The sequence below is a fragment of the Arctopsyche grandis genome, chromosome 6 (genome assembly GCF_051622035.1).
Source record: "Arctopsyche grandis isolate Sample6627 chromosome 6, ASM5162203v2, whole genome shotgun sequence".
Classification (NCBI taxonomy): Eukaryota; Metazoa; Arthropoda; class Insecta; order Trichoptera; family Hydropsychidae; genus Arctopsyche; species Arctopsyche grandis.
In genome coordinates this window covers 2178498-2193681 of record NC_135360.1, presented here as the reverse complement: position 1 = coordinate 2193681, position 15184 = coordinate 2178498, and the positions used below count along the sequence as shown (strand labels likewise).

Sequence of the window (15184 nt, the reverse complement as noted above, 5' to 3'; positions counted from 1 at the left end):
GTGATTGGCGCTCGTCGACCACTGGTTTACTAGCGCTGGTCACCTGATCTCGCGCTAGTGCTAAAAAGGCCTCGACATATGAACAAGCTGTATACAACAGCCAATAAGGTCTCGCGACCCATCAACCAATGATCTCTGTGTTGAAAATACACGTTGGGTATATAATATACATTTATTAGGCGACTTTGGTCCGAGCTTCATTTGGAGTGGGCAGGCAGACGGATCAAGAACAATAAACCACTACTGCTGCGTCTTTCACTCCAATCTCCGTAACCCCTCTACACGTCCACGCTACAATATTAAAGCTAAAACAGTGGGCTTGTCTTTCTGCCATAATACGAGTACATAATAAAATTTATTTGGGTAGATAAAGTCTCTAGCAATTTGTTTGCCGTAGTGATATCAGTCAGTATAATATTGAAGTCAATGATGCCTCATTGACCTGAAATCTCAAAAGCCCGAATTTTTTGAGTGTGGTAGGCCCCCACAAATAGTATCCTTTATCTGATATGCATAGGCGTGACTTTTACAATTACAGCCCCATTAAAAGTTCAAGGAATTTGACCCTTAAAGCCCTCAACGTGAGGCCATCACACCCCCCCCCCCCCAACGAATACAGTCTAAGAGACCATTTCGTCGCAGAACAAGACTATAGGCGTGACTATCAAATAATCACATCCCTGTACGGTCTCGTCTTGGGCTACCCCCCTCCCTCAGAAACATTCGTCTTCACCATCCCTCTTCTCGGACACAAGCGAACGACCCAAAAATACCGAATGCGCATCGAAACGTCAGGGTCCAAGCATCCAGCGTCTAAAGCCAATCTTGTTTTTTCGGTTATGGTCGTATTTTGATGCAGATATCTACATACATATGTATATCATATTTTAGGCGAACCTTCGCATGATAAATGCAATAATAAAAAAAGTTGAATCGTCATGTCTTAGTGGCAAGTTTGGCATTGTGTTTCGCATCGAATGCCTACCAACGATTCCGATATATTATAATGTGCGCCCGAAACGGCCCATTTGATGCGAGTGAAAGAGCCAATTCGAGCGGACATTTCGCGCTAAACCGGAACCGGAAGCGCCGACAGGGTAGCTACTACCCCCCCCCCCCCTCTCCCACATCCTCTCTCTGCCCTCGCTCCCCGTCGACTTCCGGAATTTCTCCATTTTGCACCCACCGTCTTCTCCCCTTTTCTGACGTTCGCCCTTATTCTCGATACGTTTTTATTATTTTCGCATAGATACAAAATCTTACTTGGAAATAGATATGTGTAACGTAGTTTCAAAAGGACCAATGTCCAAAAGGGCGAATCCCCATTTTATCTAAAGGTGCGTTAACAATTCACTGGCAACACTGACGTTTAATAGCGGTAACTATTGTTGTGCCCGTTGATTTCAACGGGCGGTTTCGGAAAGGAATTGATACACGAATTAAAATAAAGTTAAATGTTATATTTAAATATAATGCAAGGTAATTTATAGGCGCGTGCGCACGTTTCAATAGAAAAGTTGAGTGCGCGCATTACACGCTCGTCGATCCAACCCGTTCACCTGTTTGAATGACGAATAAACGTGTGTGTGTGTGTGTTGACGCTCCGCGCATGCTTAGGCGCAGTTGACGCTGACGTCACCCGTCGCTCGGCACTCAATATCAGGAGCTGGTTGACGCGTCCGACACATACACAAGCATACATAAATATATATATATATATATATATATATATATATATATATATATATATATATATATATATACATATATATATATATATATATATATATATATACATATATATATATATATATATATATATATATATATATATATACATATATATATATATATATATACATATATATATATATATATATATATATATATATATATATATATATATATATATATATATATATATATATATATATATACATATTGTTGAGTGGACATGAATAGGCGTTTCCAGGACCAGAGATAAAGATGCAGCTAGTGTAGTTGAGGTTCTTTATTGGTCTGCACCCGTCGGCCTGCCATCTTCGAATGACTCACGGTACAAAAGCGCCCAATATGTATACGCATCGGGCACTCTACGTACAGAGAGATTATTGGTCGATGGGTCGCGAGACCCCATTGGCCGTTGAACACGGCTCCTCTATTCGCCGAGGCCCTTATTGGCGCGAACACGAGATCAGGTGATCAGCGCTAGTAAACCACCGGTCCACGAGCGCCACTCACCTAATCTCAACGTATACAATATGTAGTACATATTGTATACGTTGGTTCGTGGTTGATTCCACTCGGTGAACTTTGAAGCTGAATTATATAATACAGTTATGATATAATAGTATTGCATGTACATATGTATGCAATGTTTGTGTTGCGCATAAATAACGTTTCAAATTTGGCGCCGCAGTCTAGCGGCGCGTGTGCACAATGGCTGAATATACCATATAATTTGGAGTGCATAAATTGCACCCGATAAATGCAGTTGGGAATATTTATGGACTGCAATGATAATAGATGCGCTCGAGCGGCGGTTTAATGGAAAATTGTAGCGAGATTGCATGTTACGACAATAGCACGTGCTATACATATATGCCATACTTTGTACCACTCCATTATTGAAACGCTAACAATCGAACTGATAATTAATACCGCTAGAGGCGCTTTAGCCAAGTCATCCTGTTTACTCCTACTGTGTGTGTGTGTGAAGCAACCGATTTTGAACAACTTATTATGATGATTTAAATAAGTAAAATGCTTCGAGGGGATTCGTCGATAAATGGTTACGGAAACGTTGTAACGAAAGAAGAAGAGCCGAGAGGGGGTGTGCTGACTAGAGCATCCCTAACTTTATAATTATACAAATATAAAAATTTGTCGCGGACATATTATGACATGTTTCAAAAATATATATACATCACTTTTGGGTAAGATCGAACTTGGCATAACAACGTCAATTATGATTGTAGTACATGCGGAGCTGTCACGTCGTCTACAGCAAAAACTTGCAAGTCGAAACGAGCGTAGGGGGATGAGAGAGGGCTTTCACGACTTTTCATCCCTGAAAATAATGATGGAAAAACGGACAATTGTGTTACGAATTCAAGGGTTCTACCCTAACCCTACCCCCTCATCTGCAGAGGTGCCCTGAATTAAGGATTTACGATTATTCCTCAAGCGTGCTTGTAATTTTATTCGCGGTGCAATATTTTTATGCGCATAATAAATTCTTTTCCTTTTTCTTTTTTTTTCATCTTCTCCCTCCCACCCCCCCCCCCCCAACCTTCAGTCCGGAAAAAATCTTCGAATTGAAATATTAAAATTCAATACGCGAAGCTTCCATGCCCATTTCAGCGAGCAATCAATTACCACTGCGATACGACGATTCCTCAATATTAAGTTTTTTTTTTAATTTAACAAAAATATTCAATTCATACAAGTCATTAATTTTTTTGGTCGGAATCTAATCGGATTATTATATAAATTATTACTATATACATTCAGAAAAATATTAATTTTATTTTTGGTTCGGTGATTACTGGTCACAAAGTCACTAAAATATCTATAACGGAACATCTGGCAGCCGAAAAGTCCATCATACTAACGATAACTATCATACTAACGAGAACTTGAGTGCCAAAAATTGTCTTTGTGACGACCGCAATGTGACGAATAGTCCAATTACCGTATTTTTGTTCATAATTACTATTTAAAGAAAATTAACTATTAACGGAATTTTGCATACGCGCCTATTTAAAAATATTAAGATCATGCTGTTTAAGCCAACTCGTGGCGTGTGCGAAGTGTTTGGCGCACACAGGCGTCGTAAAAGAAAAGGCGCCTAAAATATTTCTAAAATTGTTGTAAATGTACAAAAATTCTCAGAAGCCGTCATGTTTTTGCCTTATATGAGAATAGCGATATGATATAAGTCGAATCCATTTTAACAAAATTTAAAAACTTTTGTAATTTTTATAATTTTTTCAAATATATAAAATTTTGTTAGCTCTTTATTTTATTTTGTGTATTTTTTATACATTTTATTTTGTATTGCATTTATTTTTTTATTTTATTGCGTATTTGAATAATTTTTTTTTAGTTGTCATTTTTTTATAGGCGCAAAAATCCACGAGTCAGATCTGATTATATATACGTACATATACATACTATATTATTATTTAAAATATTTTTTTTACTATGGCGCATTTTTTTAAACACTGTTAGTTCAGTGACATTCCTGTCCGTCAAAAATTTGTAATCTGATTTTGAATCACTACCAAGTCGCTTTGATATTTACCGACATACGGGGATTAGCCAACATTGTAGTAAGCTTATATCTCCGGCATGAAGCTAGAGAAGTTTAATCATTAACGAACTCATTAAAATTGACATCGGAATCTCGTGTCAGATTGGAGTGGTGACAGCTAACTATTTATACGCGGCTTTCTACCGCCCCTTCACATTTCACTTAAGTAGTGCTAAAAGCTACTTTTTTCATTCTCATATCATATTAACTTAATATTACAAGCTTTTATATATGTAGGTATAATGTAAATCATGCGTATATGTTTTTGTGTATGAGACAGGGAACCGAGGTAAATAAAGTTGTCACATTTCGAACGACATCTACAATTCCATTTAATGCCACTCATTTGGAATTGCATTTCCAGTGTTGAGTTTGGGTATGTTTGCTCGCGATAATGGCGGAATTCAGTTTGTCTGTTGACAGACAACTCGATTTGTGGGCGGGTGGGCGGGCACGCACAAGCGCCACTCCAAACTGGATTTGCGCCGGGAATTGGATTCGCCTAAATCCACTTTTCCACCCAGAGACGTTTCATTTTCCTCGGGGCTCTTTCCAGACCAAATTTTCCCCAACTTTGCGTTTTTCAACCGACTGCAATTCACGACGACGTTTTTATCCTGGAGCCCGGAAATCTATGATATATGTACGTATGTATATATATATATGTACATATGCATACATACTACATATTTTATTTGTATTATCTGTATACTTATTTATTTATATGTTATCCTTATTATTACTATTTTTTTAGTTTAATGACTTCAGTTACCAAGAGAACTTTGATTAAATTTAATTAAATGTTCTCAAATATGTGAATATGGAAAATTTGATTAAAAAATTTCATTTTAATAGTTAGACTAATATTCGATAAAAATTTGACATATATGTAAACACATCTATGTATATGTCACAGTGAAATTATAACAGCAGTGAAATCATAAATTCACTGACTTTTCAGTGAAATCATAACCAGTCACATTTTCACTGGGTATAGCTCAGTGAAATCCTATCCAATTACATTTTAACTGGCCCCTATCAGTGAAATTACAATTTTTGACAGTTGGATGATAGTGCGTCGCCGTTACGAATCGCGCCACCCCACGTCACAACCCCGATCCTCTCCATCCCCATTCTGATGCTGAACTCGCGCTCACACACCCTCCCCATAACCTCGCTCCTGTCCATTCCCACTCTCCTCGTGGTCCACTATCTGTTTCAATTTGTCTTTTTTATGGCGCATGTGTGGGACTGGATTCGGAAGCAAACACATCATAATATCTTAGCAGCCAACACGTATTTATTTAAGATTAGGTCAGGTTAAGTTAAGTTAGGGTTGGTTTTATTTATTTAAGGTTAGATTAGATTAGGTTAAATTAGAGTTGGTAGTACGTTGTAATTCGAATTACAAATTCACTGACATTGAGAAGTGACTTTGAATATTCCATTGTTATATCCGTACTCACCGCTTGATTCGGTGAAATTATAATATCACTTTTATATAATAGTTTCACCGTGACATATAATATGGGTCTACGTGACGAGCCAGAATGTTAAATTACAGAAAACACAAATATCGGAAGGCAAAGATTGAAAATCGAAAGATCTTAAGTTGAAAGATCAAAAAAAAGGGTGCATGGTAAACGGTACATACTCAATTAATTTGCGCGAGCAGGGTACAACAGGAACAAGAGGAACAGGCTTTTCCTCTTGTTCCGTATTCTGCGCGCGCACATTAATACGGGAGGAAAATATATATATAATTCAAAATTATAAAGGGATTTGAATCCGAATTCGATTCGATTGCAATAAGTCGCGAGCGCCAGATGTGACCGGGGATTTTTCGCGTGCGGAAAATTGAATTTTTCACGAAAAGCGGTCGGACAAAAAAAAAAAAAAAGTAATTTCCAGAGCAATTTGGACCGCTCAATGGCCGTTTTTAAAATGTAACATTTTAAACGTCAGCAAGTCGAAAGGCACACAAAACATTTCAAATTAACGGGCGGGCCGGGCCGGTCGTCCTCGGGTTTATTATTGAAAAAGTTGAAAATTTTCCTCGGGAAAAACACAAAAGCCCTTTTCTCTCGACGCTATTTTATATCGGCTAGCAACAAAGTTTTCCCGAGAAGAATGCCCCCGCCGGAATTGCACGGAGACGTCTCGTCTGCACACAACAGCTAAATAAAGGATGAAACTTCTTCTCCAGCTCGCTTCTTCCCCGTGCCTCTGTCTTCCACTCTTCAATTATTATTTCTATGGACGATTGCTGCCACTCTTTCCTCTATTCATCGTATATTTTCCCGTTTTCGTAACGATTTTACGCGAACGTATGTATGTATGTAGTTGTTCCCCTACAACTCGACCTGCCTAGTTTTAACTTTTATAGCCCTCTCGAAAGGGATGCAAAGGTTTCTTTGAAGTTCTGAGCACTGCACCCTCGTGAAATGTACATAAATATGTTACACGATTACGGCAGGCTTCCACCTTTAGACAGAAAAACCGGCCACACACATACACACACACATACATGTCTTTCAGAACCGAGTCTCGTGAATAATGGCAGATTAAAAACACTTGAACGAATTCCTACTAGTCTTATTTATGTATTTATTTGGAACGGTAGTTTCGTTTCGAGTGCAAGAGTTACGTTTTCATTCAAATCCATTCGATGAAAAACCTGAGGCTTCAGTGTGAAAAGCCTTAATTAAGAACCTTTAGCCGTATTCTAAATACGCTTTCTTTTTACGTTGCACTAAGCCTCACTTAAAAAGACGATGTCCCTTAGTTATCAAACTCGTATCTTTCACATCTCTCGCTTTTTTGCTTATACTGTTGATAAATTTAAACAAATATTACCCACATTAAAGTTTTGTATACAAACACTTTTGAATAGAAAGACAATTTTGATTCAGGCGACGACGGGTATGTGTTTTAAATATTACCGGATAATTATGAATCTGTATTAGACTGTATGTATATGTAGGATAAATAAAGGTGTTGTATTATTGTATTTATTATACTTTTTATTCTTGTTATTGTATTATTTTTTAATAGCTTTTATTTAGTTACTACCAATCGTCATATCGATCTGAAATTTCGGCTTACTACGTATTTTCTGCTTAAGATTACTTTTGACATTGGCGTTTCTTTTTTTGTTTAGCAAACAGTGACGACTTGAAACTACCCTGTAATGTCACTATTTTTTTAATGTCCCACGAACATTTGCGATTGCGTTTAGCAATGAGAGGTTAACGGGTTCGATTCCGTGCTAATCTTTAATACTGCTGGTTAGAATAGGATACTTGTGTCTCCAAGTCGACCGTTTCTTATCAGAGTTTGCACAATTTATCTAATTTCATTGTTGAAACGGTTCCTCCATCAAATTGGCAAAAAACCATCCTACCCGCTTTGTCACAAATATCTGAATTTGATTTATTTACAATATGTAAAATATATGTACAAATTTCTAAAACCATAGATGTCCCTATGGATTAGTTGATTAATTAATTAATTGCTAATTTCGTGTTCGTCATCCTCTCGAAATACAGCGATTTATGTAATAAAAATTGTGAAATGTTTGTAATTCATTGTCTAGGAAGGCGCATTGGGGTCTACCTGTTAGGCCTTCCTGGTATATATCTATCTAAAATAAAATAAAATATACACTCGTCTTTACAGATCGCTCCAAAGCGACGAGTGTACTAATACAGATACAATACGATTAATATAAGCATTTTTTAATCAATGCGAATTCATACAAACATCGTCCACAGTGACATCTATGGAGAAATTTTTGCAGTTTTTTTTTTTTTTAGAAATTGGCAAACCTCAAGACGTTGAATAGATTGGAAAGGAAACGACAATTAACAGGAACCGTTTCAACGAAAATCAGAAAAATTGAAAGGAAACAATCGACCTAGAGTCAAAAACTAAGGTCTGACAGCTAACAGCTACTAGTGGGAATCGAACCGTGACCACTCAACTCGAAAGCATAATCTGCTAACCACTAGTCCACGCTGCTGCCACGGTTAAAACAGGACGGCAAAATCGTAAAATAAATAACACTTTTACAATGTAAATACTCATTATAGCCGACTTCGACCACATACATACATACATACATATATGCAAATACATTCATATGTAGATTGAAGTCTCTCAAATACAGTAAAGTACTATATTATTATCCGCAAACTTCAAATGTCGTTCTGAATTGAGTACATACACATACAGAAGAAAACCACTCGAGACCTATTCCTCCCCCCCATCCCCTCTCGGGTGTGCCGCATTTCTCCTCTCCCCGACGCAAAAGGATTTGAAATAAAAAGCGGATTGAAAACCCTTTCAGCGCGGCGGTCGCTAAATGCATCTGCATTTTCCGGATACGACTTCCGCTATGCATGCACCTCCTTTACGTCATTTCCTCAACTCGATTTTTCCGGCGATATTTATTTTATGCCCCCCGCCCCCGATCGTATGGAGAGAGCATTGGTGTTAATGGCAACACCGTGCACCAGTATTTTGTACCTAATTATCGTCAAGTTGGCCACAATGGTTGTCAACGACAGTGACCGACGCTTTCGCGCACAATGAGCGTTCATTAGGCGCGCCGAAATGTGCTTTCAAATGATGATATTTTTGAATTTAAGCCAAATTGTGCTTAAATTCTGTCACAACCGTTTGTGTACATTACATTTCCCTCGGTTGACCGCAGCCTGTCATTTGCATGGCGGCCTGTCGCGTCCACTTATTCTACGAAGCATATTGTATTATATTCCGTTGATTAATATTATACGAAGATACATATGTACGTACACGTTTCAATACACGAAACAATCCACTTACCGACATAATAATTGACAATCAACGAATGATTTTAAATTGTTCCTTAAATATGGACCAATTAATGCAGCCTCGGTCGTTAAAGCTTCTGCTTAGCGTCGAGAGGCGCCGGGTTCGATCCCACGAGCTGACCTCGATTGAAAAGAATTTATTCCGAGTATATCTGTAGTGCTGCTGGTCAGAACTGGACATTTGTGACTCCAGGTCGATTGTTTTCAGATTTTGCCAATTTTCTCTGATTTCATTGTTGAAACGGTACAATTGGCTAAATATCCTTTCTACCTACTATATCACCACTATTTGAGATTGATTAATGTACAATAAAATTTATGTACAATTCATAGATGTCTCGTTAATTTGCGAGTTTTTCAGTGTCTCGTAATTCAGCGACTTGTATAATAATAAAAAAATATGCAGCAATTTTTGTAATTGGCCAGGAAGGTGCATTGGGGTTACCTGTAAGGCCTTCCTGGTACATATATATGTAAAAAATAAATAAATAAAAAAGAACTGTAGTTTTTCTGCTTTTGGAACAATTAACAAAATCTTTTTTTACACGGCTTTCCTATGTTTGACTTTGCAAACGATTGAGCTAAATTTCCTACAGTCTTCCGATCGTTTTGAAACTTTGCCATTTTGCGCGGTTTTGGTCGACGACAGAAATTTCAATCGATTTTTATAATTCGATGATGAAAAATAATCGTAATAAACACTTTTAAATTTGCGAAATTTTTGAAGACGGCGGCGTTTAATAGCTAGTAGGTTTTTATATTTGACTTTCCGCCACCCACTCGTCTTGTCAGATTTTAATCGCTTATAACTATATCGTTTTCACACTATATCTTATAAAACTTGCATTATAGGCTCTCATTATCTCTCATATATATTTTACTTCGCTAATGGGTTATACAAATGTTTATATTATAATTCAATATTCGTGTTATGGCCAAACGCCGAGACTTCACGTGTTGACATTCATGATGTCTGACAGTCGAAGTTTGTTTACAACACTTTGAATTTGGCTGAAGAGACCGAACTGCGATATTTTAAGAAATTTTTCTCTTTTACCTGCATGAACAAATTCTACGTCACAAGGCACCGATGAGTCTTTTGGAAGTAAGTCACACAGCTATAGACAGATTCGTATTCGTAGCACCATCCAACAAAACTAGCAAAGTACTCTGCTTAGGACTACATAGTGCTTCAGTCGCTGAAAGCCAATGAAGCACTTATCTCTCCCAGATTTTAGCGATCTGGGGGTTGAAATAGGCGTCCATTTGCACCACCCGTGAAAGGGTGCGGTAGGGACTGTTGTGGGTTTGGCAACATAATAGCTCCACTGGTTGAAATAAGACGAACCAAAGCCACGTGCCGGAAAAACCGACCCCTTCACGTCAATAAAGCCTCAACAACCACTCCCCTAACCCCCCCCCCCCCCCACCTCACGCGTGGTGCACATGCACTAGGAAAAAAATCAAAAGAGTCAATTATAACGGACGTTGTTTAAAATATACCTATAGAACAATAATTGAGTATCCTTATTATAAAATTAATAGTGTTGTGCCCGTTGATATTTCAACGGGAGGTTTCGGAAAAAAAATGATACGTGCATTAAAATAAAGTTATATGTATAATAATATTAACGAACAATAACAACAACATCGATCATCAATGTCGGCATCTGCACCGGGAATCGGAAATTAAATTGAAACAAAAATAGGAACCAGGAACTGAAACTGAAAGATAAATCCGGAACTGAAAGAGGAATCCGGAACAGGAACTTAAATAGGAATCGAGATCCAGAACTGAAAACGTAATCCAGAACCGGAACTAAAATAGGAATTCGCAACCGGAACTGTAATAGGAGTCCGGAATCGGAACTGAAAGTGGAATCCAGAACCGGAACTGAAATGGGAACCGGAATCGAAATAGGAACCCAAACTGTAATCAGAACCTCAATCGAATTCGAAATCGCAGCCGAAATTGATGTAATAATTCTAATATTTGTTTTTTTTTCTCCATACGTGTCGATACACTCGCCGATATAAACATACATACATATATACATAAATCCCGTCCGTTTATATACATATATGTATGTACATACATAAATATTATTATAAAATTAGTTACTTTCTAATAAACTAGAGCTTGTTCACAGCAATTTTTCTAAATCATGAAGCGGTATTTATAAGTAGTTCATCTTCTTATTGAAAAAAAGTTTTCCTTTTACAAATCGGCAGAAATTCCCAGTGATTTTTCGGCCATAGCAGTTTCTCGATACAACTTGACTTATTTCACACATCTTTCGTAGGGTCTGTCTTGGCTTATCTAGCTACGACAAAGTTCATAGCCAGAGACTATTTCATAGTTGTACAACCTGTCCCAGTTCATACATAATTAATGTACACAATATCCAAAGTTGTCATTGTACTTGGAATCGATCCTCGGAACTTTCCCAACTTTTCGAAACCACCATAGTTGAATTAACAACTTACAAACAATTAAGAAGTTGTATGTATGTGTATAAGGCATTAAATAAAATATTTTACATATACATGTATGTATTTATGTACACAACTTACTTCTAAACAACAGTACATACTACACTTAGTATAATATATATGTACATAGGTAGGAATGTTTTACGAACTGTGACAACCTAGGATTTGAGCGCCGTGAATATTTGATGGAAAATTAAATGAGCCATAACGAGGGGTCGCGGGAAAGCCCCTTTTCCAGGCCGAAGGCAAACATGCCGCTCAAATTGTATACATACATACATATGTACCAGTGGCGTGCGGTGACTTTTCAAACAAGGGATGCTGTCTCTTGTTTGAAAAAAAAAACCGACCAATTTATTTTTTAAAATTTTATTTTATTCTTCGTTCCTTTTTACAAAATTCATCGATAACCGCATCATAGAATTTTTTATTGTTTTTTAAATTTGACATTATTTTCTTTTCGATTGCAATTTTAGTAAGACCAGAGAGTCTTTCTTCACTTTGACTACTTCTGGTGAACGTTTTAATTCTTTTCATAGTCGAAAATGATCGTTCAGCCGATGCGCTCGTGGAAGGTATCGTACAAATTAATTGTATTAAACTAAATACTTGTTCCAAAACTTCTATTAGATCATCTTTCACAATTAATTCCTTTACGTCATTTATAGATTTCAAATGAAAATCTTGCGTTGAGTACATGTAAATTAATTCGCTTTTTAATTTCATCAAATCAAATTATTTTCCATAAGTTAGGTGGAGTGATTTAAATAGGATATCTGGAAAATTATTTTCATATTCTTTAAATTTTTTGACGTTAAAAAAAATTAAAAGAAATTTTAAATTTTCGATATCTCGAAATCAATTGGTTGTATTTACTGAAAGAGTTTCTAAAATTTCAGAATAGTGAAGTTTATACGTTGTTTTCACATCTTCTTCACATTCAGCATATTTTCTTTTTCTATTAAAATTTTTAGTTATTACTTTGTTCCACAATGAATCAAAATCGTCTTTTTTGTTATCTAAATATTTTACAAATTTTTTAATTTCACTTACGCAATACGATATGTCAAAGGTTTTTTTTTGTAAAATTTCAAATAAAAAATCTGCCGAATTAAATATTGCAGAAAATAAATGCAAATTGAAATTGAATTCAAACTCTTTTAAATAACGATGAAGGACTTCAGCATTTATGACAGCATCAGTATCCCATTCGTCTTCATCATTAATTATTTGATTAAATATTTCCATTAATTCTGTTTGATATTCTAATACCATATTTAAAATTTTGCTATTGTAGTTCCATCGTGTAGGGGCAGCAGTGGGAAATCGTTTTTTTATTTGACAATCGAGAAGGGAAATTCTTCTTGAAGACTTACAAAAAAAAGTTGAAAATGACAACATACGGCTGAAAAAACGTTTGCATCCGGATATATGGTTAACAGATTGCGACAAAACTAAATTCAATCTCTGAGCGTAACAATGGACAAATAAAGAATTAGGACAAATATCTCGAATTTTTCGTTGCACTCCATTATGCTCCCCGGACATTACAGCCGCTCCATCATACGTTTGTGCAATTAATTTGTCCAAACAACCAAATTCTTCCAAGGTCTCACGTATGTGCTGAAAAAGAGAATTAGCTGTTCTATTGGGACTAACATCGACAAATCCAACTAATCTCTCCTGAATTTCATTGTTTTCATCTACATATCTAAAAATAGTAGATAGCTGAGCTTTGCGACTGATATCTGTAGATTCGTCCACAATTATGGAAACAAATTTTGATGCACGTATTTCAGTTTTAATCTCATCTAGCAAGACTTTTGATATTGCGGATACCAAGTCATTTTGTATATGGTTCGATAATCCAGTAAACACCGTAGAGTTATCTAAATGAGTTTTCAATTTTATGTCTGATTCACTCAACAGATACAGCAATTCAATATAATTCCCTCTATTTTACGATTCCTGGTGTTCAAAATGTCCTCGTAAAGGTTGTTCTTGTTTTGCTAAAAAACAGATCGCGCTTATTAATTTCGACAAAATGTATCTATTTGCAGTAACTTCTTTGTTGTGCATTTCAATATTTGCTTTAAATTGAGCACTTAAAAAATTTTCTATACGAGGTCCCTTTCCAAATTTTTTAAATTGAGCAGCAGAACATATGTGAGCTTGAGAACATTCATGTCTCTTGCGCGATTTACTTAAATTGTTTAGGTCAGAAAATCCAAATTTACTCCAGACATTCACTTCTTGAGAAAATAAAATACATGGCCAACAGAATAATTTCGTTAAGTGAGCACATCCACAAATCCATGAAATTTTTTCGTATGTTTCTGTGTTAAAATACCTTTTAAATGTTTTTGTTTTAGACTGAATATTTAATATTGGTGTGGGTTTGGGGCTCTTAACAATAATCTCCTTTTCATTAAATGGGAGAGAAGCAAATCTTCTTTTCAGCACATTTTCAATTAAACAATTGCAATTATTATTGATCTCGACGACAAGTCCACTCTCATTGTTATTTTCGATATCCATATTAAAGGCAATAATGAAAACTCGTAAGTAGTGGAACAGTAAACTAAAAATAAAGTTAGACGAAACTAATTAAAATGAAAACTTAATTCAAAAGTAAAAAATAACCAACTTACAGTATAAATGATTAACTTCGTCTAAAGAAATGAATCGGCTAGCTTTTTGATAAATAACTTGGGGCGTAGCGTGCGGAAATATCGATCAACAGCGGCTTCCAAGTGAAACTCAATAGATAAGCAAACAGAGAAACCGAATCCACCGTAGAGGTTAAACAAGTGTCAACGCGTCCGCGCGAATAAGACAGCCTCATAGTGCGCATGCGCAAATGGGATCGGTCGCGACTCCGAATCCATGACGCGCGCGCACTTCACTCAGCGTCTACTCGCTAGCGTCACTCGCCTGTGGCCGGCCTATGCGAATGCGGCCTATGCGAATCCTTAATAAAAATTATCAAAAGATCCTATATAATGCATCATGTAACAAAAAACACGTGATATGTGAAATATATATCATATACTACATCATAATCACGTACATCACTAAGAATACATCGAAGCGAAATTCAAATATTTATTAAAAATACTCTTGGCTTTTTAAAGTTATAGGGGATGCGCCGCATCCACCGCATCCATGGACCGCACGCCACTGATATGTACATGTGTTAAAACGCAAAGAGTAACAAAGTGGAAAAAAATAATAAAGAAAAAAAATTCGGATGTGACCAACCCATGACTTTATCTATGTATTTGAGGAATATAAGGAGGTCACAAAACAAAATCAGGTATATTGAACCGTACAAACACATTCACACATACCGGCAGCATTATGAAATACTAATAGCTATGGCAGCATTTTCGATACAAATTGAGCGCAAATGTATGAAAACTTGCACAAGACCAAAGTTCTATGTATGTACTTTCGGTTGTAGGATTTTGTTCGAAATTTTTTTTATTAATTAAAATCACTATCAGTATTATACATAATAAAT

General features: G+C 36.4%; 1 protein-coding gene across 1 annotated transcript; it reads right to left on the bottom strand.

Moving 5' to 3' along the window:
• Window positions 1-12122: 12122 nt before the first annotated feature.
• LOC143913323 (uncharacterized) lies at window positions 12123-14569 on the bottom strand. Its single transcript, XM_077433028.1, has 2 exons — window positions 14313-14569; window positions 12123-14242 (listed from the first exon to the last, which is right to left on the bottom strand). Exon 2 carries the CDS (start codon window positions 14197-14199, stop codon window positions 13621-13623), a length of 579 nt encoding a protein of 192 aa, XP_077289154.1. The 5' UTR covers window positions 14200-14242; window positions 14313-14569; the 3' UTR covers window positions 12123-13620.
• Window positions 14570-15184: the final 615 nt, after the last annotated feature.